Source organism: Cibotium barometz, chromosome 45, assembly GCF_041138505.1.
Source record: "Cibotium barometz isolate CiBa-2024 chromosome 45, ASM4113850v1, whole genome shotgun sequence".
Taxonomy (NCBI): Eukaryota; Viridiplantae; Streptophyta; class Polypodiopsida; order Cyatheales; family Cibotiaceae; genus Cibotium; species Cibotium barometz.
Window position 1 is genome coordinate 40,633,599 of NC_141090.1, and position 24,198 is coordinate 40,657,796.

Consider the following 24,198-nt stretch of genomic DNA (forward strand, 5'->3'; position numbering starts at 1 on the left):
TAGTCTCTAGAAGGGCAGTAAGAGATTATGTAACTGACACAGTTGGGACTGCCTCACACATTGGATTCAGAGTAAAAGAGGTGGTTGTGTGGAATTCTAATTCACACATTTGCCAGATTTTTAACTTCAGAGATGGCATATCAAAGCGTTATAGGGTACTTACTACGGCCACTTCAGTGCTAATGATGGGAACCCTGTCTACTATCCTCAGCACTGTGGTGTGGTGTGTGTGTGCTACCTCTGGCAAATGGGCTGGCCAATGGTCATCTGCTTACTCAGTAATCCCTACAACCATCAGAGCCTGGTTCTGCTGTGGAGCAGTGATGGGTTGCCTACTGCTTGACTGTGTACATATCAACCACAACACATTTTCCTTCACAGATCTGATGGGTTTTAAGGACAAGCAGCAGTTCGCAAATCACGTAACGAGGTTACTCAGAGAGGAGGGAGCTTTGCTTGTGATCATGCTGCTGGAAGGGTTGCTCGCCGGCCTGGTGATTGTGGCAATAGTGGAGGGGGAGGGTCATGGAGCAGCTTTCAGGTTCATGTACATGGCTTTGGAGCTCTTGAGTTGGATGAAATGGACGTATGGGAGCTACAAGTTAGGAAGCCAAGTATCTACTCTGTCGAGTGGCACTAGTAGTGTAGGCAGGTGGGTGTATGCCTCTGCTTTCTTGGCTGCTGGCACGCTGGCTGCTATAGGGGGCAAGTGGAAATGAGGGTGCTTACAGACTCTATTCCTTTTTCCCGGATGGGTTGGAACATGGACAGGGGCTTGTGTATGATAATTGGTAGGGGAGACCTCCTTTTCCTGCTTTCCCCCTTTTCATTGAATGTGTAAAACCACCTAAGGCCCGGTTCAGATCGTCCGGCCTCCTATGCTCGGACACAGCCAGACACCTCCCAAAAGAACTGTTGAGACACCACTCCACCAATGATCACAAGTTGAGACTGAAGTAAAAACTGTTGTGTTTGTAGCCTTTTTCGGGCAGGGTATTCAAAATTTTCCATGTAATTTTCCGGCCTCCGCGTGCCAAACCGTGTGACGGGTGCAAAATGTCATCCCTCACGGGGCAGCCCTCCCTAGGCGGTGAACAACCGTCTTTGAACTGGTACGGACAAGGGGAATTGGAGTGTTTAATTAAAACAAAGCATTGCGATGGTCCCCATGGATGTTGACACAATGTGATTTCTGCCCAGTGCTTTGAATGTCAAAGTGAAGAAATTCAACCAAGCACGGGTAAACAACGGGAGTAACTATGACTCTCTTAAGGTAGCCAAATGCCTCGTCATCTAATATGTGGCGCGCATGAATGGATTAACGAGAATCCCACTATCCCTATCTACTAATCTAGCAAAACCAGAGCCAAGAGAACGGGCTTGGAAAAACCACTCGGGAAAAAAGACCCTGAGGAGCTTGACTCTATTCCGACTTTGTGAAATGACTTGAGACGTGTAGAAATCATTTGATTTTGATTTTCAGTATGAATATAAATTGTGAAAGCATGACCTATCGATCCTTTAGTCTTTCAAAATTTGAAGCTAAAGGTGTCAGAAAAGTTACCACAAGGATAATTGGCTTGTGGTAGCTAAGCGTTCATAGATAACGACGTTTTTTTGATCCTTCGATGTCGGCTCTTCCTATCATTGTTTGTGAAGCAGAATTCAGCAAGTGTTGGATTGTTCATCCAGTAATAGGGAACGTGAGATGGGTTTAGACCGTCGTGAGACAACTTACTTTTACCCTACCGATGAGCGGTGCCTCTATAGTAACTCAGCTTAGTACGAGAGGAACCGTTGATTCACATAATTGGTCATTGTGCTTGGTTGAAAAGCCAGTGGCACGAAGCTACCATGTGTAGGATTATGACTGAATGCCTCTAAGTCAGAATCCATGCTAGACACAGTGCTCTCTACCTCCCTGGTTGTTACCTAACTTATAGAAGGGCGGCTCGTGCGTCCTCGAGAGCATGTGTCGAGAGCCTCCCCGAGGCAGCAAAAGTGGCGATCTCGGGGGACTCTAAATGGCAATTCTAGACGATTGGGGAGATGAATCCTTTGCAGGCGACGTAAATATATGGTTGGGTATTGTAAGTGGTAGAGTAGGCTTGATGCTATGATCCACTGAGATTCAGTCCTTTACTGCTCTGATTTGTTCCCTTCTGAGTCCCCTTGCGAGCGGGGTTTGCATGCAAAGTGGTGCAAGTGACCGTGGTGGACCTGTGTGTCCCAGTGTGTAAGTAAAGTGTTCGTGCTCAACTTGGGTGGTATGGGCTACACAGTGCAAGTGTCCACTGGTGGACTTGGGTAGTTCGGGTTGCACAGTGCAAGTGTCCACAGTGGACTTGGGTGGTTCGGGCTAGAAGTGTCCGCATTGCATGGAGTCACAAGTGGACTTGGGTGGTTCGGGCTACACAGTGCAAGTGTCCACAATGGACTTGGCCAGATTGCATGAAGTCACGAGTGGGGTCGTAGTCACGTGACCTAGAGTACGACCACTTGTGGGTGGCCTTGCCTGCCTCACACTGTAAGCGTTTATGCTAGACTCAAGCAACTCGTACAAAGTCCATGGTGGAGTTGGGTGCATTGCATGAAGTCTATGGTGGATTTGGGTGCATTGCAAGAGGCCTATGCTTAGGACTTGGGTACATCCCACGAAGTCTATGGTGGGACTTTGAGCTTGGACTTTGCATTCTCACTTCATGGTTGTAATATCCAATGGATGAAGCTTTCATGGCATTTTGACTCTTTCAACTTTCACCTTCTGGCAAACTAGGTGGGTGCATCGCACAAAGTCCATGGTGCATTCGTTTCTTTGGGTGACTTGCATGAAGTCCATGGTGGACTTGGGTGCATGTACGGAGAGGCGGAAATGTATGTGTGGTGGGATGAATGAAGATGGGGTTTGGGTGGATGTGCAGAGGAGTATTTTCTCCTTGGTGCCCCCTACCCTCCTTGGCGGCACGCACAGGGAGTTGAGAACACAAGCATTTGAGCATGTCTCTTAGGCATGTTCTCGATGGAACCGCCTTGCTTTTCCTTGAAGTGTGTTGGATTTACCTCTCCTTGCTTTTCCTTGAAGTGTGTTGGATTCACCTCTCCTTTAACATGGTGAAGTCATACCAGTACTAATACACCGGATCCCATTAGAACTCTGCAGTTAAGCGCGCTTGAGCCAGAATAGTACTGGGATGGGTGACCTCTTGAGAAATCTTGGCGATGCACCCTTTTTGGGAGATGACACTGCTGCCTCTTCCTTCTACGTGACCCCCCGGGGCGGTTCGGCAACACAAGACCCCCCCCATACTCGTTGTGCACTTGTACCACTCTGAAACTCTCTCAAAGGGGGTGCGGGCACATTGCCGCCTCTTCCTTCTATGTGGACCCCCCACACCACCCCTGGAGCCAGCACCCCCTGGAGTTAGAGTCCTCCCTAAGTCTTGGCCACATGCCCGTTGCTCCCTGTGCAGCTCTCGAGCCGTCCCCCCTCCCCCCTCCCTTGACCCTTGGGCTGACACGTCTCCCCTGTCCCCTGTGGCATGCTTTGTCATCGGCCACGCCCTCGCGCCCTACAGACACCCCCCTTCTGGCACGCCTCGTACCTTGGAGCTGCCTCCTTCTCTCGGCACCTCGTAGCCCTCCTGAGGACCGCGATGCCGTTCGTCGCATGCCTCGGAGCCGTCACTCGAGCTCACAGCCCCTCGAGCACCCTTGATGCCGTCGTCAACATGCCCCCGCAATCCGAAATCGCCCTTGGCTCACAGCCTCTCCGGCATGCCCCTGCACCTCGGAGCTTCACCCCCGACGTCGTTGCCGGCACACCCCACGCCCCGGAGCCACCCCCCAGCTCACAGCCCCTCCCTTCGGCACTCCCAATGCCATCATTGGCACGCCCCACATCCTAGAGTCGTCCCCCCTAGCTCACAACACTTGTGGGACCCTAAAGCCGTCCCCCCGGCTCACAGTCCCCTTAGCACCCTCGACACATCATTGTTTTGGTGCGCCCATTGAGAAGGGCTCTCAAGCACTCTTCAGTTTGCATTTTGTTCATACCAGGCAGGGTTTTGTTGATGGAGAAGCCACTAGTTTTTTACGAGCATGGGTCTGAGGATATTCATGCATTTTCTCGTTGTGTTAGTAGTAGGGAGTGCAAGCATGTGGGGACTAGAGAGATGATATGGCTCGAGGGATGCTCCTTGCACCGAGGATTACAGGGCCTGCGGCTCTTTGGTATTCTATCTTGCCTCATCATGTGCAAGATAATTGCAAGCTATTATCCAGGGCTTTGATTCATAGGTTTTCAATGGATGGAGGCAGAAATGAGACCTGGACAAATCTTACAAATACTAGGTAGCGTGATGGAGAGATGATTGTTGACTTCCAGCTAAGGTATGAGGATGCTTGGTTTGCTTATCTTGATTTGTTTGATGCATAGTTGCACCCGGTTTGGGCACCGTCGCTAGAGTTCGATTCGATACGGTACAGTACGGTTCAGTTGGATGCGGTATGGTTCAGTTAGATCCGGATCTGATCGTTTTTTTTTGTCCGTTTTTTTCTTGTCGTTTTTGGACCATTTTGTTCGCCGTTTTTTTGGCCGTTTATGACTGTTTGGAGAGCCATTTGTTGGGCATTTTTTGGGGCTGTTCATTCCTTAGCTCTTGCTTGCTTGCCTTGAGGCTTGACAAGTTGGCCCTTTGGTTGCCAACTTGCCTTTGCTTGAGGCTTGACTCTTGAACCTTGAGCCTCTCCCTATTATCTATATAATAGGTCCTCCCTCAACCCCATCCTCATAAGTTTTCATTGCTCAACCCTCCCCTCACAAGTGCTCATTGCTTAAGTCTATCATCTCCCTTGAGTCCCCTCTAGGCTCTCTCCCTCTTCCTCAACTTTCAAGCCTCTAGGCTCTCCCTCTCAAGTCTTTCTTAAGCCTCCCCCTCTTCTTCAAGCCTCTCCCTCCCTTTCCTTCTCCCGGGATCCTTCTCTCCTCTTTCACCATGAGAGAAAAGCATAAAGCCTTTAGTTTGCATGCCATTACCCATGAGAAAAACAAGGGGAAGTCGGGGGCATGGAAGTGGACTTGTAAGTATTGTGGTTGGCAAGGCCTATACTAGTAGTGCCACTAGGCTTCTTGCACATCTCTCCAAGATGGGGGGGAAACTTGCACCTTACAAGATGATCCCTCAAGACATTTCTGATGGCACTGTGAAGAAGTACTCCTTGCTTGGCAAAGCAAGTGATAGTGGAAGAGCCCCCCCTCGTCGTTGTTTGCCGCTGTTCAAGATGAAGTCATCCCGCCGGCAGGAGATACATCCTCTTCATCCTTCTCCGCATCCTTCTCTCCCTTCACCAACTCCAACCTCTCATCAAAGAGACCAAGTGAGTTTGAGGTTCCACACAAGAGGTAAGCTACTCTTGGATACTCCATTGGAGCAAATGTGGCCTCTCTCTCTTGGGTCTGAGCAAAGCAACAAGACACAAATGTGGAGATTGCACGCACGGTCATTGAGTGCAATCTCGCATTTCGTATCCTTAAAACTCTTCAATGGCAAAGGATGGTGAGGGCCATTGTTGAAGTAGGACCATGCCATGGCCCTTGGCATGGTATCACCTATAACGACATGTGCATGAAGGCACTTGATGAAGAAAAGGAGAGAATCAACAAGACCCTCAAGCCCGTCCGAGCGGGATGGGTGAAGTATGGGTGTTTCATCCTCTCCAAGACGGATGGGCCGATAGAAAGAAGAGAGGCATCCTCAACATTCTAGTATCTTGCTCTCTTGGCACGTACTTCTTGTGGGCCGTGGAAGTTGGAAAGGCAGGGAAGAAACCTCGGGCGAGTTCATCTATCGCCACATTCAACAAGCCATAATCAAGGTGAGATACAATTTAATTTTTTGAGTTTGAAGCTTGAAAGTTTAGTCTTTGCCTTTTACTCAACTTTCAAGTCTTATTTATTTTCCTTTTTCATGCATCCATCATCCTTGTGGGTTGACCCCGAAAATGTGGTTCAAGTGGTTACAGAGAATGCGTCCAACTGTCGCAAGATGGGCCGCTTGCTTGAGGAGGAGTTTAAGTCCATAGTATGGACTGCTTGTTCCTCTCACTGCCTTGATTTGCTTATGGAGGACATAGGCAAGTTAGAGTAGTGGGTGAAGAGTGTGGTGACACAAGCCACTCAAATTGTCACTTTTTTCAGTCAAAAAATCAAGGCCCTTGCTATCTTCCACCACCATCACAGTGACTTGGAAATGAAGAAGCCATCCTCGACGCGCTTTGCCTACATGTGGCTTCTTCTAGATTGCCTTTATGATGTCATGCCTAAGCTCCAAGTAACACTGGTTTCACAGAAGTGGCAGGAATGGATACAAGATGAGATACCTTCGCGTGTTGATGAGGCAAGAGCCATTCAATGGCTATGCTTGAGAGAGGAGTTCTAGCGCCAGGTCCGTGCCCTAGTCATTACGGTTACTCCCTTGTATAGGGTTTTACGCATGACAGACATGGAGGGGGCTACTATGGGGATCTTCACTCACTTTATGAGAGAAAAATTGCCGAGATTACCCACACCAAAGTTCTCGATCAGCTTGATCCAGAGTATATGCTAACAAGGTAAATAAGATTCAAGAATAAGTAATAAACTAAAATAGAATGTTGAATCTAAATACTTGTTCTTTCATTTTTCTCATATAAGATATTCTCCCCTTTATTTTAAAATTTACAGTGATCCCCTTGAGGCTACTCCTCGACGCAATGCTATCTTGGCACTGGTGGAGAAGAGATGGAAGTGGATGAAGAGGATATCCATGGCCTTGCTGCTTTGTTGCATCCTGCCTATAAAGCACTCTCACTTTTCATAGTTGCTTTCAGCTAGGGATTCTTTCTTACCAAAAGCATTACCCGATGATGAGAATGGAAAATTTAAGTTCTTACAGGAGCTCATCAACTATAATGATCAGAGGGGCCCTGCATTCGCTAATGCGGTATGTTGGAGGAGGGATTATATGGTGAAGCCTCTCTTTTGGTGGGAGTCATTTGCTTACCAACAACCTCACCTACAAAGAGTGGCTTTGAGGATTCTAGCACAGGTAACCACTAAAACGACTTGGCACTAAGTTACTAAATTATGTGTAGATACTAGAATCCTGAACATTGTTTATTTTTATTGTGGATTAGGATTGCTCTTCGGGTGCATGTGAGAGGAACTGGAGTTCCTACTCACTTATATACACAAAGTTACGCAATCGATTGAGCACGAGACAATTAGAGCGGCTGGTTTATTGTCGCAATAACTTGCGCATGATGCGTGCAATGCATGATATGAGTTAAGCTAGACAAGTATATTGTTATGTAACATGTTAGACTTACAAAACTTTCAATGTTTTATTATTTAGTCCCTAATCAATTATAAAACTTATAGGTAAACGTGTTGACGAATTCAAGTTGACGGTGGAAACTCTTAAAAGTGTCCCCACAAGGAGCGTAATGTAGAGGAGGAGGCCATATATGCAGAGCTCTACAAAGAGCTAGAGGAGATTGATAGACGAGTCTCTCGCACTTGTCGTGGCCGTTAAGCTAGAGGTGGAGTACAGGTTTGGCATATTCTTACCTTTGGCTCCCGAGTCTCTGATCGCCTAGTTGCTACCTATGTCAGACGTGGCTCCACGAGTCGGAGCCCTACCCCGCAATTAGTGTTGAGGATGCTTCCATTGCAGAGTCTTCTTTTCAGCGGCGGCAGTTCATGGTGATATTAGGGAGCCCAAATATGATGATAAGGGCAACGTTCTTAGCGATGGGGATTTTGGTGGGAGCTCTGAGGTGTCCTCCTCTGGTTAGGATATTGAAGAGCCTAGCGATAGCTCTGAGTCGCCCTGACTCCTGACATAGATGGTGACATAGGCTTTTAGCCTCTATAGTCCTCTATGGGCTTTTTGCATTTTTGTACTTAAATTTTTGTACTTGCCCATGTAGCATGCCGACTTTTGCGGCTTTATATATATTCATGACTCTTTGACATGTCACATGTAAATTTGTCTACTGTCATTTTCTATGCAACTTGCAAGTTGCAACATTCTAAAATTTTATGTTTTGTGTAAGTTGTAAGTTGTAACTTCTCTAAGTTTTGCATCTATATTTATATTTTTAAGTATTTTTTAATGGACTGTACTTCCACTGTATTTCTATTTTCAAAATTTAGCGGTGCATTTCGAGACCGTATTTGAATGTACCGTACCAAATTAAACTTTTCATACCTGACATCTATGGTTTAATGGTATGGATATTATGCACGACTACCTCCAGTTTATGTGCTTTATGGAGGCCTCGGAGCCAGTGTAGCAGATAAGAGTTGTTAGGCATCACTGTAAGAGTTATGCCAGGACTATACATTACGCACTTCAGTGTGAGAGGCCAAGTCCATGAAGAGGAAGAAGCAGTGTGGGATGCATAGAAGCAACAATAGAGATGATACATGATACCAGAGAGATTTTCTTAGACAGGTTGATTCATTCAAGGATGCTACAGAAAGTGATCAAGAAGATGTAATCACCAAAGGGGATAGCATGGATTCCTCCACTTGCATGACATCTGAGGATATGCAGGATACAGTGGGGAATTTTGGATCTGAGGATTCGAGAGAGTTATCATCCCAAAGCAGGATACAGTGGGGAATTTTGGATCTGAGGATTCGAGAGAGTTATCATCCCAAAGCAGTAACGATATGTCGACTGAACATGATTCTTAAGATCTTGTGAAGAGGTGAGTGGTTTGTTTGAAGTTATTCCTAAAGGGAGGGGAAAGAAGATGTGGTCAATAATGTATGCTTGGAAAGGAGGGATGTCAGTGTCCAATCTCCATTATGATAGCCAGTTTGTAGATGGATGCATGGGTGTTGAAGAAGAGTTGTGTGGTGTTATTGGCTTTCTTGATGATAATGAAAATAGCAACAGTGAGATGATGAGTCCGGGTTTGGAATGGGATTTAGTGCAAAGGTAGGGCCAGAGAGAAGCCTAGTGTGTGTCTGCAAGAAGGGATGCCCATGAAGATGGAAAGCCATGTGATGTTGATAGATTGCTCATCAAGGAGTGGTCATCACGTGTCATGTGTGAGAGTTGGAGAGGAGATGGATCTTGAGGATATGTACATGGATCTGCACACAAGTTATAAGGATGTAGATACAAGTGTTCCAGGTGACCAAGACATAGCTGAGGAGTTGGACATACTTTTGGATGATGCTTGGGAGTTGTGTATGGAGAACATGGTGAATTATTTTTTCTCAAGGTCTCAGGTACACATGGATTTTGGTGTGAAGGACAGACATGAAGAGCCTCTTAGTGTTATGCAAGTTTCTATGGACTTGGGAGACAATGTGGAGGCTTATGATTACTTGGAGAGGAAACGTAATCTTGTAGATGATGCAGTGTTAGAATAGTCTCCAGGGATTATGAGCCATCAGTCTTTATAGGTTGATGAGGATTATGTTGTTTATATGCAAATGGACAGGATTATGTGTGATGAAAGTATGGAAGAGCAATGGCAAAGTGTTGATGATGGGAGTGATGCTGAACTTGATGCGATCTAGATGATGCTCTGATGAACTTCGCATATGTTGATATGGGTTCCAAGCAGGTCTATGCTTCTTTTGTATTCCAGAAGGTGATTTGGATGATAAGCATGAGGTGTTGGGTCTGCTGAGACATAGTAGGATATGTGTGTGGGGTCTTATATCCATGGAAATGAGCCAGAGATTGACAATGAAATGATGGACATTCTAAATGATCCATGTTCTAGAAGATCAGGTGCACATGGATGAGAAGCAATGAGGTGTATGCGCCATTTGATCTAGGAGGACTAGAGTATGTGGATGTGATACATGACTTGGACTCTTGTTTTGTGTTTGATCTAGGTGGAGGGACACATTGATGAGATGATGGTACGAATAAACCAATAGAACCTAGAGCTAGCCGTAGTATTTGACTAAGTTGTTTGCCAGAATAAGTGGTTGAGAATGAATGCTCTAACCAAGGGGGGGGGGGGGGTTCTGCAAACTATGATAGGTTTTTTTGTGCCCAAACCTTTTAGCCCAATAAATGTGCCCATCCAAACCCCAGAATTGAATTAAATCCGACGGGTATGTTAAGAACCTTAGGAGATAAGGGGTTGTTGCATGGGCACCTTCTAAATAGAACTAGTTGAAGCCATGCTAGTTAAGTGGAGGGAGAACTGCTACATGCGTAGGGAATGGAAAGTAGTCAAAAGGAAGTGCATAGGAGCAAGTGGGTTGAATGAGAGAGAAGAGGGCAAAGGAGCCAAGAGAGTTTTGCTAGGGGATTTGTGAGAAAGCTCCGTGGAAGCTTATTGTTGTGTTTTGCTATTTCATTAGTTTGGATTGAAGGGTGCTAGATGACAATGATTGTTTTGTGAAGAGGCGTGAATAGATTGAGGAAGCTTGGGTATGTTCAGAGCAGAGGGTGCAAGAGGTGATAGAGGATCTTGTAGGAGGTTGGTTCCCTAGGATCTCTGTGAGTTGCATCTCTGTTAGAACTTGGGTGGGCCCAAGGCTTTGTTCAATTGCTCTTGTTGTTGTTGAGGGGGGTGAAGGCCTGCAGAGTGTGGTTGTAGAGCCCTTTGTTATTGGTTCTTGTGGAATTGAAGAAAAAGACTTAAAGAGTTTTGCTTGGTTTTTCTGTGGTGGATTCCCTTTGTTCTTGAGGCTTTCTCTCTACTATTGAATCCCTATGTCTCAGGGTTGTTGAGATAGGCTGAATTATTGTCTATATGCAAGAGGTTACTTATGTTATTTTGGATGGATGAGTTGACTTTGCTCTACTTTTGTTGTCTAGTTTGATATTGTCTAGAGAATAAATGTGTGAGTGAGGTTCTAAGGTCTGGTGAGTCAGGTCTGAACCAAAAAGATTAGATTTTGAGTCAACCGAGTGTTTGGATTAGTTAGTTGATGTTGTGAAAGAGTGGATCTTGCCTAGTTTGAAGCCTGTGAAGTTTGGGTTGACAATCAGAGACTTGTTAGAAGTTAGTATGATAGGTTGTGGGTTGGATTGTGGTCTAAGTGTCAGCAGGCGCGCTGAGGGTTGTCTCAAGTCAGAAAGGTGTCAAATTGCTATCAGCCTTAGGTCTGTGGAGTTGAGTCTTGGTCGGATTTGAGGTATTTGAGGGATTGGAGGTGTCAGCGGGTAGACACCGGGTAGACACTGGGTGTTTAGTTTTGACTTAGAACTGAGTCAATTGAAGTAGATAGGTCAAAATCTAGTCAGCACCACACAGATATGCTGATAGGTTCAATGAAGCTCTATTAAGGAAAGTATTTCGAAGATAGGTGAGGGTGGAGGAACTTTGAGGAAGCTTGGCAGACATAAATTTTGATGGAGTGAGCAGCAGCCGAAATCTGAATCAGAATACAATCAGCATCTGATCACTTTGTGTTAACTCCTGGAAGAGTTTTTAGTCAGCTGGGTAGTTAGCTGAAGGTTTTTAAGTGAAGATCAAAGTTGTGGGAGGTCAAGACTGACTCGGGAGGACAATTGGAGGAGTCAGTTGTATCAGTTTAAGGGGTTTGGAGAGTGCTCAGGTATTTGCTTGTGTCAAACTGAAGATCAGGGGACATCAGTTGAGTGGATTGGTACCTTGATTTAGTGTTTTTGCGGGTGTTGTGGTGCTGGTTGTTAGTATCCTCCTCATGGTGGTATGTTTGGATGAGCTATAGAGGCAGGTTTCCCTGACGCATCAACGTGTTGGCACACTAGAAATCACTAGGGTCCTCTCTAGGGCAGTATACCCTCAAGAGTTGGTATAGGCTAGGGAGATGGCGACCACTCTGTCCCACTCAACTACGCACTCATACAAACTCAAGAATGGAATACAAAAAAGGAGCTAACAGTCCCCAAGAGTGACATGCACATACACAAGACTGGGTAGGCAAGAATTGGAACACCACAAAACCATGTATTGCATTGGGATCCTCACTCAGTACACCAAGGTATCTCTTTACACAATGGGCATGGTGATGGCCCCTTGGGCCATCACGAGCCAAGTGCTAAAAGTAGTCAAACTGACAGATGCCGTTGGAGTAGGTGAGAGGCGCCGAGGCACAAGTAGGTGAGCACTACTTCCAAGCGGTCAAGTGGGTAGCCAATGGCCCCAAAGTTTGGGGAGTGGGGTAGCCAAAGATTCCCTCCTTGTGTAACTGGTGGTGGCCCTTTGGGGTTCCCACACTTGCGGTTCACCAACTTGGGGGTGCCCGATCTTGGGTTCACGAACTTGGGATGCCCAAGGGTTTACGAACTTGGGGGTGCCTGACCAAGGGCAGTGAGGGTGTCTACACATGTCAAGCTTCACAAGCCATACATGTCCCATCATGTCAAGCCTCATAAGCCACACATGTTCTGTCATGTCAGTGGGCTCACACCATAGTCCTTCTTGGGGATCCATTCACATACCTGCAAAAAACATAAACCCCAGGACAATGACTCTCTTTAGCCTGTCTCACGGGCCGACAAATAGCTGCTCACACTGATGACATAAATAGACACCCCTCCCTGTGTCCTTGAGGGGTTAAAGGATGGGGACTAGAAAGTATGACTCCTGCCTGGAAGAATCTTCCCGCATCTGCGGGTTCACCCCTCTGAGAGATAATGCTCTTGGAGGAAAAGAATGTCTATGGGTCCCCCCACTATGGCCCTCTAAAGCTCACCTCGTAGGATGCCTCGTCTTTGAAAGCACTGAGGCCCCCTAAACCGTGAATGTTCCATGAAACAATCCACATATCAATCTCGGTGTGATGGTGGCACTAGCGGAATCGCCCTCCACTCAAAGAGTCTTTGGGGTGAGGGTTTAGACGCGAGGAGTAGTCACAATTCATGTGGGGGCGAAGGCGTGCCAGATGGGCACTAATATTGTCCTCCATGTGGTGCCACTCTATACGAGCACGAGCATATGCATGCTCTGGACTCCATCTATCACAATATAGGTATCTATAAGAGGGGGGAAGACGTACTGCGAGATAGAAGTATGCATGAAGACAAAGAGCAACACCTCCAAGTTGGAGACTACCATCTCCCCATCCTGGCCTCGATGAGCAGAGCCTTCAAGCTCCATCCTAGCCAGAGGCCAAAAATGGGTGAGAATATTAGTGATGTGAAGATCGCCTAAGTGGTGAGAGAGCTCGACTGCCTAGTCCTGGATGGTAGCTGCCACTGTCTTGGGATCCCACTCTGTCCCCAGGGCTGCACTGAAGGGGAAAGAGAAGATCATCACACCATTATCTAGCGTAGAGGGTCTGGAGTGGTGGAAGACCACGCATACCTGAATGAGAACTATTGTCTCCTTAAAAATGTTGGTTCCTTCCGTTTTCAGACGTGTCATGGTGAATGGTTTGAGCATATGAAGCCTATGGATGTGAAAGACTATGTGGAAACAGGAGATGATACTCAGCATGCCATTACACATGTTGGAAGTGTACCATTGGTTATGCACAATGGTCAAACAAAATCTATGTCAGATGTATTGTATGCGGCCTCTGTACTAAATAGAGCAACCGTAGGCTGCTTCTTGCTGCTCCAAGTCATAGCAACACTCCCCAAAGAAAACATGAAGCCACTAGCAGATCTTCTATCTGAGATACTACCAGCCCAAACAGCATCTTTGTCCCAGTTTCATAAAATAGTCCGCAATGCAAAGTAGACCTCACATACCTCAGTATGCGTCTCAATGCATCCAAATGCGGCCTCCAAGGAACCGGCATAAACTCACTCACCAACTCAACAGGGGGGACTTTTTTTGTGAGCTTTTTTTACCGAGCAATAAACAAGTAGTCCGAACTTTGCAAAGGACCATCAACTTACTATGAGCTTTGTAAAGGACCAAGAACTTACTTACATACAACAAGCAGCTTTGAAAGATCAACAATATAAATTTCAGTCTTTTAAAGATCTAGTCCATAAAAATATTAATTACAAAGTCTTTTGATCCACATCATACTTATTGATATAATTACATATATACATATACCTATCTAAATTCATGCACCTCATACATATACACATACAAAATATACATATACATACATACATGCAAGAGCTACCAACATATATACATAACATACACACATACATACTTTCTACTTACTTAAATATAAAAAAACAATCCTTTAAAGATAAAAAATGTATATACTGATCTTTAAAGTTCCAAACCATGAAAATCTCGATTACAAAGTCTTTTGATCCACATCATACTTATTGATATAATTATATATATACATATATCTACCTAAATTCATACACCTCATACATATACATATACGTACATACATACAAGAGCTACCTACGCACTAACATATGTACATACATTACATACATACTTTCTTACTTACTTAAATATATAACACAATCTTTTAAAGATCAAAAATGTATATAAACAAACTTATCTGAAAGTGTACATAGGAGTTGGCTTGCTGGTGAAGGATACAAGGAAAAGTTAGCTTATATGATGCGTGCATTTCAGATATGGCAAACGCTTTACTACAAAGCGCAAAGCAATATGCATATTAGATGGGGAAGCACAAAGGTGAGGGACCAAGCTTGAGCAAGTTGCTGGACAGGGTGGCAGCAAGGTCAAGACCGACACCACCACAAGTAGCTCGCATGGTCCATGAAATAGTAGCTAATACTCCTGTATGAGGAATCAAGGCCTCTACATGGAGATAAAGAGACTATTCAACGGAAGAGGGTGAGGACAACGGAAGTAGACCAATGCTCACATCGTCCAAGTTGTCATGTAGAGTAGACATCGTCAAACCGGGGAACAACAACAAGAAGAGTAAGTTTTGGAGATAGATCTAGAACAAACAATGCAGCAAGTCACGCTTCAAGGGGAGGACCAAAAAGTCCAATGACTGGAGGAAACAAAGATGTCAGACATGAAGAGCCTAAACAACATTATGGCACAATGAGCGGAGGACAAATGCATGTAAAGGAAGAGGCCGTTGGACGCACAATATGGGCCATTAGACGAACCCCATTGAACTCAAAAGTCAAATGTTTGGGAGGTATTGATGGAAGACTTAAGTGCAACTCATACATACAGGGAAGCTCTATTGGAGTTGTTGCCCCTAGCTTCTACTCAGAGCGACGACATCCTGGTCCGGGAGGGCCAAAGGCTCAAATGATGTGGTTTTGTCCTTCAGATGTTTCACACACATGGCATGTAGATCCAAACATAATATACAAGCCATCATACCCAGATATGTGGAAAGTGGATGTTGGGACCAACATAACCAACCAAGAGGTAGAGAAATTAGTAAAGGCAGGGTTCAAGTTAGATGTTACTCATGAAGAACCTTTTGTGTCAGGGGTGGGAGAAACGTCCACACAAGCAGCGGGCAACAAAGAAAGTGACAAGAGGCCACATGATGCTACACAAAATACAAAGAGATCAACCAAGTGGCGGCATTGGATTTCCAAAGAAGCAGAAAAGAGGATTGGTAGTGTCGAGGCCATGACAGCGACAGTCCTTAATGAGAGTGCAATGCAGTTGTCCCCCTACTCTATTTTTCATTTGGCATGTGAGAGTGGAGAGGACTATTTTATACACATCAATTTACAACCTTGGTGTACATGTCCTGATTTCATGCAAAGAGAATCTAGAGGAAAGTCTTACGTTGCATGTAAGCATATCTATTTTGTCTTCTTGTGAGTTTTGGGATTACATAAGAATGAGGATATGGTAATGCATCAACCGACATTATCACCAGAGGATGTGGGCAATATACTATTACGTCCTCGAAGCAAGGATGTTTGTGCCTATACTTAAGCTTTAATCAAGCCTCTCATGTTTGTGCCTACTTAAGCTTGTAAGGAAATGTGAAGTCAATCTTTTTGTAAGAAAATTTAAACCCAATATTTTTGTCTTGCTTTGGGATAGAGTATACTGTCATGTACTCTAAAGTCTTATTATAGATAGCTTGCGACGCTATGGTAAAGGAGTGGTACCAACCATATATCTTCTTGTAAGGAAATGTGAACTCAATCTTTTTATAAGAAAATATGAGCCAGGTATACTTGTTTTTACTTGTGTTGAAATAAATATTGGAAGAAAGGTACATAGATAGGTATGTTTGTGCCTATATTTAAGTTTCTTTGACATAAAATGTGTGTTTATATGTAGGAAGGTCTGTAGGTAGGTATGCAGGTATGTATGTATGCATGCATGTATATGTTTGGGAGTATGCATGCATGTATGTATGTATGTATTGTACAAATGTGTGTATATATGTATGTATATATGTAGGAAGGTAGGTAGGTGTGTTTGAGAATATGCATGTATATATGTATGTATGTATGTGAATGTATTTATTTCTCTTTCATAAATACTTACTATATAAAAGCTCACCAAAATGTATCGTTTTTCTTACAAGCTCGCATAAAACTATCTTATCTCCAAAAAGCTCGCCAAATAAAGCTCACAAAAAAATCAAACCTACCCAATAGCATAGCTTAAATTTGGCCTGGTGTCGTCATGTAGATCAAGCTTCCTACTATGCGCCTATGCATAGTAGGATCCTCCAAAATCTCTCTTGAATCTGCACTCAACTTGCCATTCTGATCCAATGGCACTGAGACAGGCTTACAGCCTGTCATACCATACTTGGACAACATGTCCAAGCCCATACTGTCTCTCTCTGCAGCAGTAACCCAACACCATGTGGTGACCTAATCACCTCAATGCCCAAGAAATATGTGAGCTCCCCTAAATCCTTCATCTCAAACTTCTGTCTAAGAAGATCTTTACATCAAAGATCTCTGCATCATGGTCCCCCGTTATGATCAGGTCATCTACATAGATGACAACAAGCACAACCCCTCTATCACTATGTCTCTCACATACAGCGAGAAATCTGCATTGGCTACATGAAAGCCAATAGCGACAAGATATTCAGAAATCTTGTCAGACCATGATCTTGGTGCTTGTTTTAAGCCATAAAAGGCTTTCTTCAACCTGCAAACATGCTCAGGGTGACTCACGGCTGCAACATATACAACTCTTCCTGCAAATCTCCATGCAAGAATTCATTCTTTACATCTATCTAATGTAAAGACCATTGCTTTGACGCAGCCACTGCTATCACAACTCTCACTGTTGCCATCTTGGCAATTGGGCTAAAAGTTTCCTCATAATCAATGCCATATGTTTGCGCATATCCTTTGTCTACTAATCTAGCCTTGTACCTACTTTCTAGCACTGTTATGTTTTACTTTGTACACCCACTTGTATCCAATGGCTTTCTTGCCTTCACGCAATTGCACTAAATCCCAAGTCTCATTTCCATATAGTGCATCCATCTCCTCATCCATAGCTTTCTCCCAACACACATTTCCAATAGCCTCTGCATGTGGGCTCTACAACCTGCACAAATTTTGCCATGTATGCATAGTGATGTGCCACACATAACCATCATAGGTAAACCTCTGCACAGGATTCTTCACTCTCCCAGATCTTTGCAGCTTTGCATTCATGGCTTCCATAGCCTTCTTTACACCAGGTGTTCTCATAGCTGGTATCCCAAGATCCTCATCAAGACTCATCTCTAAGCCACTAGACTCTCCATTAGCATGAGAATACCCTGCAGAAATGTCAAGCATACTAAGGGGCTCAACCACTTTCTCTTTGCCTTTATGTGATGTTCTAACCACATTTGCAGGACTGGTATTATGACGCAGCCTGCCACTCCATGGTCTATGAACTGAACCACTAGATGAGGACTCTCCTGGTCCACTCAAAGACTGTGATTGCTGACTTTCATTCTGTGCAACTACATTTCCACTCACATCAGCCCCAACAGCTTCTTTTTCAGCAGCATACCAGCTGCTCATCTCATAAAAAACATCCTTGCTTACCCTCAACTCACGTTGTCAGGCAAAATTTTGTAAGGTGTTTTGGGCTTGTGTACATATGGGATGCATGGCATGCAAAAAAGCTTTGCTCTGAATGCCCTGGCAGATGTACAGAGTGGATGGCTTGGTAGTAGGCTAGTACAGGCTTGTCCGGAGCGTGGTCTGTTGGAGATAATATCAGTCATTCGGTCGCTATGTATGTGTGCGTGTCCCAAAAAATAAAGTGGGCACTTGTAGGTTGTATTCGAAGGTGTGCATGGGCATAAGGGCAATTAATTATTGAGGATGCCAATTTAATGTGTGCATGAGCTAGATCTGGAAGGTCCAAGAAAAGAAGGTGATGGGCGTGAGAATATCATGGAAGAGATAGTGCAGGGAGTATTCGAAAAAGAAGGGATGCCTATTCGAGCGAGGGTGGCGGGTTCTTCCAAAACACGTCGACTGCAGGCGAAAAGAGAAAAAGGCCGGCTGTGGGCAAAAACAAAAAAAAAGGGACGGAGGATTTGCAAGGACAAAGAGGGGCTGGCGACTTGATGTCTGGGAAGCCGCCTCTGGTGGCAGTAGTGGTTGGGTGTGATCCCATGTCCGCAGCAGTAGCTCCAGAAGATAAGGTGGGTATCGACTGCAGCTCAGTAGAAAAGGTGGCGGTGTCAACTGAGAGTTCAGGAAAGAGGAGGCTGGCACCGACAGTAAAGAGCACGTGCGTTGACAATGGTGTGAGGCAGGGGGAGCTGTAGAGTGCAGCAAAGGAGAGAGAAGAAGGGCCGATTGTGGGCTGCAGGAGAGGAGAGTTTTTGGGTGTGATACCATGTCCGCAACCGTAGCTGCAGTAAAGAAGACGAGGGTCGACTGCAGCAAGCAGAGAGAACAAGGGGTGGCGTCGACTACAGGCATGGAGACAGGGAAGTGCTATGCGCTGGCGATGACAGAGACGGGTTCTTTTTGTTTGTTTTGCTGCCAGTTCTCGGTGGCTGGTGTCTGGTGATGCCAGAGAGTTTTTTTCTTGTTGGGGTGCAGCTCGTAGTAGCGATCAGGGACAGCCTTGTGAGTATACATCTTGTGTGTTGATGTGAAGGTGTCGTGTATGTGAGATGGTTGTGTGAGGAAAAGCTTCTGTGTCAGAAGAAGCTTGTATGAAGTGTTGACTGGGAATTCAAGATGAATGATACTGGTGATGTATCTGGCTATGGTTGTGTGTTGGTATCCTCTGTGTGTTGATTTGCAGGAGAAGGCGTGATTGACGTGTTTGGTGGTGTAGTCCACGGGTTTACACTCTCACAACACACTTTGTGCCAGCCTTCGATTACCTCGTCATGCACACAGTGGAAGTGTATGTGTTTGCTGGGTGTTTACTTTGACTATGGTGCCCCTGTTTTGTGCTAGTGATTCCAAGGTTGGGGGAGTGGAAAGCTATAGAGGCCTGTCTCCCTGTTCTTTTTTCCACTCCACAGCTTTTTGGTGCCCCCACTGAGGATAGCTCAGGGATTGTTGTAAATTTTCATGATGTGGTCTTATCCATAATTTTATGTGGTAGGAAGGATGAAGATGTGTTTAACTTTTTGGAGCAAATGGAGTTGGCATGCATTAGCAATCATGTTACAGATGAAGAGCAGGTTTTGAGGTTAGTAAAGATTTTTTTGAAGGGAGATGCCCGAAGCTGGCTTAAAGATTTTGAAGCACAGGATGCGGCATATGATCTACATGGTGTTTTGACATTAGACAGGTTGAAAGAAGGCCTTTTGGAGCATTTTCAACAAGCAGAGGAGCCTAGTGTGCTTTGGCAGGAGTTGAGCATCTTGAAGCAGGTCCATGGGCAATCACTGGGGATGATTTTGTGAAGGTATTTACATGTCTATGGGGTAAGTGGTGTAAGACATTGAAGCAGGAAGTTCCTCCTATGTTTCTGAAGAAGAGCTTGTTTATTAATGGTTTGTTACCCCATTTGAAGGTTAGGGTTGAGTTGAAGAATCCCAAGTCATTTGATGATGCAGTTAGGGTTGCTAGGGAAAAGGAAGGCAAGATTTTGAAGCAGATGGAGATGGGTATTTATTCGCATGAAGGTGTTGTGTCTGCAAGGGATATGCATGTAAATTTGGTTGAGGTGGATAAGAGTCCTATGCAAAGTTTGATTAGACAGGAACCTCAAAGGCCTATGCAGGTGCAAAGGGGGATGTTCTATGTGCCTTTTGATTTTTTTCCAAAGTCTTTAAAGCATGTGAAGGTGGATGAAAATAAGGTGAAGGAGCAAAGTGAAGATGTGTGTTTGATGAATGATGTGGATGTAGCTAAGGTTTTCCCTATTGATGTTGCGATTGAAACTAAGGATGTGCATGTTGAAAAGCAGGATGAGGAATCTAGGTCAAGGTTTGAGACTTTTGCAGATGAGGAGTTGCCAATGGATTCTTCTTTGGATTGGGACATCATGGCTGTACGTGACAGTGATTTGGAATGTTCTATTGAAGATCATTTGCATTCGGATCTGAATGACATGCATGCACATGGAAGCAAAGAGGATGGTGCCTTGGGATTGGCTGATGATAAGAAGGAAGAGGAGTTAGATACAGAATGCTTTGAGGATGATTCTTTGCCAGATTCTACAAGGGAGGAGGATGGGGTAGAGACTTGTGATGAAGTGAAGATGGTTTGCAATGCGGATGTGGAGAGTGTGGAGGAAGATCCTATTGTTATGGATTTTCTTAGATAGCTTGTTGGTTGTATGGTACCTGCGATGAATGATGTGGATGTTTTTCCATTAGATGCATTATGTGCTGGGGAGTCTGTGGACGATGATACCAGAGGGGTTGGCAACACTCAAGAAGATATGCATGTAGATTGGGCTGATGAAGAACATTGTGATGTGAGTATTGTGCTTGAGGATGATATGTGGGCAGTTGCTAGCCTTGATGATGAACAGGAGCCATAGATAGACATTGGGGTAAAAATAAAAAAAAAGGGACGGAGGATTTGCAAGGACAAAGAGGGGCTAGCGACTTGCTGGGAAGCCGCCTCTGGTGGCAATAGTGGTTGGGTGTGATCCCATGTCCGCAGTTAGCTGCAAAAGAGAAGGCGGGTATCGACTGCTGCTACAGCTCAGTAGAAAAGGTGGCGGTGTCAACTGAGAGTTCAGGAAAGAGGAGGCTGGCGCCGAAAGTAAAGAGCACGTGCGTCGACAATGGTGTGAGGCGGGGGGAGTTGCAGAGTGCAGCAAAGGAGAGGGAAGAAGGGCCGACTGTGGGCTGCAGGAGAGGAGAGTTTTTGGGTGTGATCCCATGTCCGCAGCCGTAGCTGCAGTAGAGAAGATGAGGGTCGACTACAGCAAGCAGAGAGAACGAGGGGTGGCGTCGACTACAGGTGTGGAGACAGGGAAGTGCTGTGCACTGGCGATGACAGAGATGGGTTCTTTTTGTTTGTTTTGCCGCCAATTCTCGGTGGCTAGTGTCTGGTGATGCTAGAGAGTTTTTTTCTTGTTGGGGTGGTGCAGCTCGTAATAGACAGCCTTGTGAGTATACATCTTGTGTGTTGATGTGAAGGTGTCGTGTATGTGAGATGGTTGTGTGAGGAAAAGCTTCTGTGTGGGAAGAAGCTTGTATGAAGTGTTGACTGGGAATTCAAGATGAATGATACTGGTGATGTATCTGGCTATGGTTGTGTGTTGATATCCTGTGTGTGTTGATTTGCAGGAGAAGGTGTGATTGACGTGTTTGGTGGTGTAGTCCACGGGTTTACACTCTCACAGCGCACTTTGTGCCAGCCTTCGATTACCTCGTCATGCACACAGTGGAAGTGTATGTGTTTGCTGGGTGTTTACTTTGACTATGGTGCCCCTGTTTTGTGCTAGTGATTCCAAGGTTGGGGGAGTGGGAAGCTATAGAGGTGTTATATGTACATTATGTGTGCTATGTTATATACACATTATGTGTGCGTATACTAGGAGGCTAACCCATATTAGGCTTGTGAGCATGGGAGCATGGGAACAAGCTCTAGTGGAGCATGGGTTAGGACTAATCTTAAGGGTTAAGGTTAGGGTCAGGCATCCAAGGGTCACACATGAGGAATGGAAAGTCAAGAGTCACTTGAGGGCCCTCCTATATAATAGGGGCATGGGTGGGGCACACTCAAGGGAGCTTGGGGGGCTTGGAGGCTAGGAAGCTTGAGGCTTATGCTATGGTCTCTTGTGTAGAGATCCATATCTACTCATCTACCATTTCACACTTTAGCTACATGCTATTGGATTGTGTTATACCTCTTGATGGTATGGGACATCAAGGTAGAGGTATGATGTATTTCATTTATGATGATTCATGTGTGCATCCCTTGGGCTCGGGGGTGGTTGGGTGGTTGAGTTTATGCCTGATTTATGCATGTTTTATGCATAACAATTATCTCGAGAGATCTTAGGGTTTTAACAGTGGTATCAGAGCAATCTCTATTTAATTGTTCATTTTTTTTAGTAAATTTTAATATTTACTAATAAAATGTTATCTTTTGTTGATTTGTGTTTATGAATTGCACGTGGATCATCGATATGGTGATTGGAACGTGTGTAACTACAATTCAATGGACGAATCGACATTGCAGGGGAATACCGTGAGTTAATGCTATTTTTCTCTATTTTTTATGGTTAAAATCGAGCATTAATGGAATTTTTTACAAAAATACCATATGGTTTATGGTGGATATTTTTGTAGAATGGATTCCCTGAATTTCTAAAATTTTTAAAATTTTTTTCTAATTTTTTAGAAATTTTTTGAGCAGTTTTTTGATTTAAAATGTATTTTTATACATTTTTTGTGAGTTTTTCCGCGAGAATGCGATCAAATTTCTGTCAATTTGCTACTGAAATTCAGTAGGGGACAGCGTGTTGATGCATAAATTGCTCTCCCGTGTGCGTGGAGTCCTCTCCGCTTCTCAAATCTGATATTTCCTTCATTTTTCTGTGAAATTTCTCTTAAAAAGGAATTTTTTAAATTAAACATTAATCATAATTAATGTCTAATTATGATTATGAGTTTAATTAAAAAAGCTTAATTAAAGATTAAGCTAATCTCTGATTAACAGAGAAGGGTGGAGAAAGAGAATGGAAAGGAGGTGAAGGAGAGGAAAGAGGGGAGGAGAAGGTTTTCACTCTCCATATCTCTCTCTCTTACGCGCAGGCGACGACCGGGCGAAAAAAATCGCCCCGCCCCCTAGAAAAAATCAAAAGCTTCAAAGCTTAAAAACGCTTATTTTTTCATTTTTTTTCATTTTTTTAAAAAAAATAAGTTTTTTAGTAAAAAAAGCTTTTTGAATTTATTTCAAAAAAAGCTTGGAAAAAGCCTGGAAATTTCTGAAAAATTGGAATTTGAGGTTAAAAAATCTCTGAAAATTTCTGGAAATTTCTTATTGACAAATTTTGGCTTTTCAACTTCCGGAAAACCTTTGGCTTTCCGTTTTCCCGAAACCTTTTGGCTTTTCGAAATCCGGAAAAACTTTTGACCTTCCGTATTCCGGAAACCTTTGACCTTTCACATTCCGATTTTTTTTGTCTTTTCATTTTCCCAAAACTTTTGGCTTTCCGTATTCCGGGAAAACCGTTGGAATTTCAAATTTTTTTTAACCGTTCGTATTCTAAATGCGTTCGGGGTAATTTAAAAATTTCAAAAAATTCTTGAAAATTAGTGGAAAATTAGACAAAGGTTATTTTAAATTTCAGAAAAATGTGGGGTTTGTGTTTGGCATGTGGTGTGTCCATTCGGGCGCCCATGACCATTCAAATTCCTTTAAAAATATATTTTTGAACCAAAAAATTAGAAAAATCCATTAAAATTGAAAATTTTCATTGGATTTGAGAATTGTCGGGCGAAATTGGAAATTTCGTGAACGATGGGATTCTCAGGAAAAATTAGGAATATTCTAGATATTATATTTAGAAATCCTAAAAATTGGTATTTTTTAAATATCAATGGTATTTTGGCAAATTTAATTGCTAAAAATTTTCTGAAAAAATATAGGTTTGGAATGCCATAAGATAGGTTTGGTGGACTTCAAAATTATTATATTTTGAGGCCCTATAAATTTGGAAAAATTTATGATAATTCTTTTTCTCGAGAATTTAATATTTTCGAGGGTTATTTAATGTTGAAGTACGTTTTCTCGTGCTGACATTAGATAGATGCGAGTTATTCGCATATTATTAATACGATTATACCTCGTATTAATGGATATTTATGTTTGGATTAATTCTAAACGATGTATTCATGATTTTTTACCATGATTTAGCCATTCTTTTTGGACATGTTCCTTAATTTCTTTTGATGGC

The 24,198-nt window shown here is 43.9% G+C and overlaps 1 protein-coding gene and 1 pseudogene across 1 annotated transcript in view; both read left to right on the forward strand.

The window, feature by feature from the left end:
- Positions 1-1,515, forward strand: part of LOC147612758 (uncharacterized) — a 2,829-nt gene extending 1,314 nt beyond the window's left edge. The window contains exon 1 of the mRNA XM_086783325.1: positions 1-1,515. This exon is cut by the window's left edge and continues 1,314 nt beyond it. Coding sequence (XP_086639451.1) covers positions 1-719 — 719 coding nt within the window. The 3' untranslated portion in view covers positions 720-1,515.
- A 1,594-nt stretch (positions 1,516-3,109) lies between these two features.
- LOC147612759 (5S ribosomal RNA) lies at positions 3,110-3,228 on the forward strand (annotated as a pseudogene).
- The last annotated feature ends 20,970 nt before the right edge of the window (positions 3,229-24,198 follow it).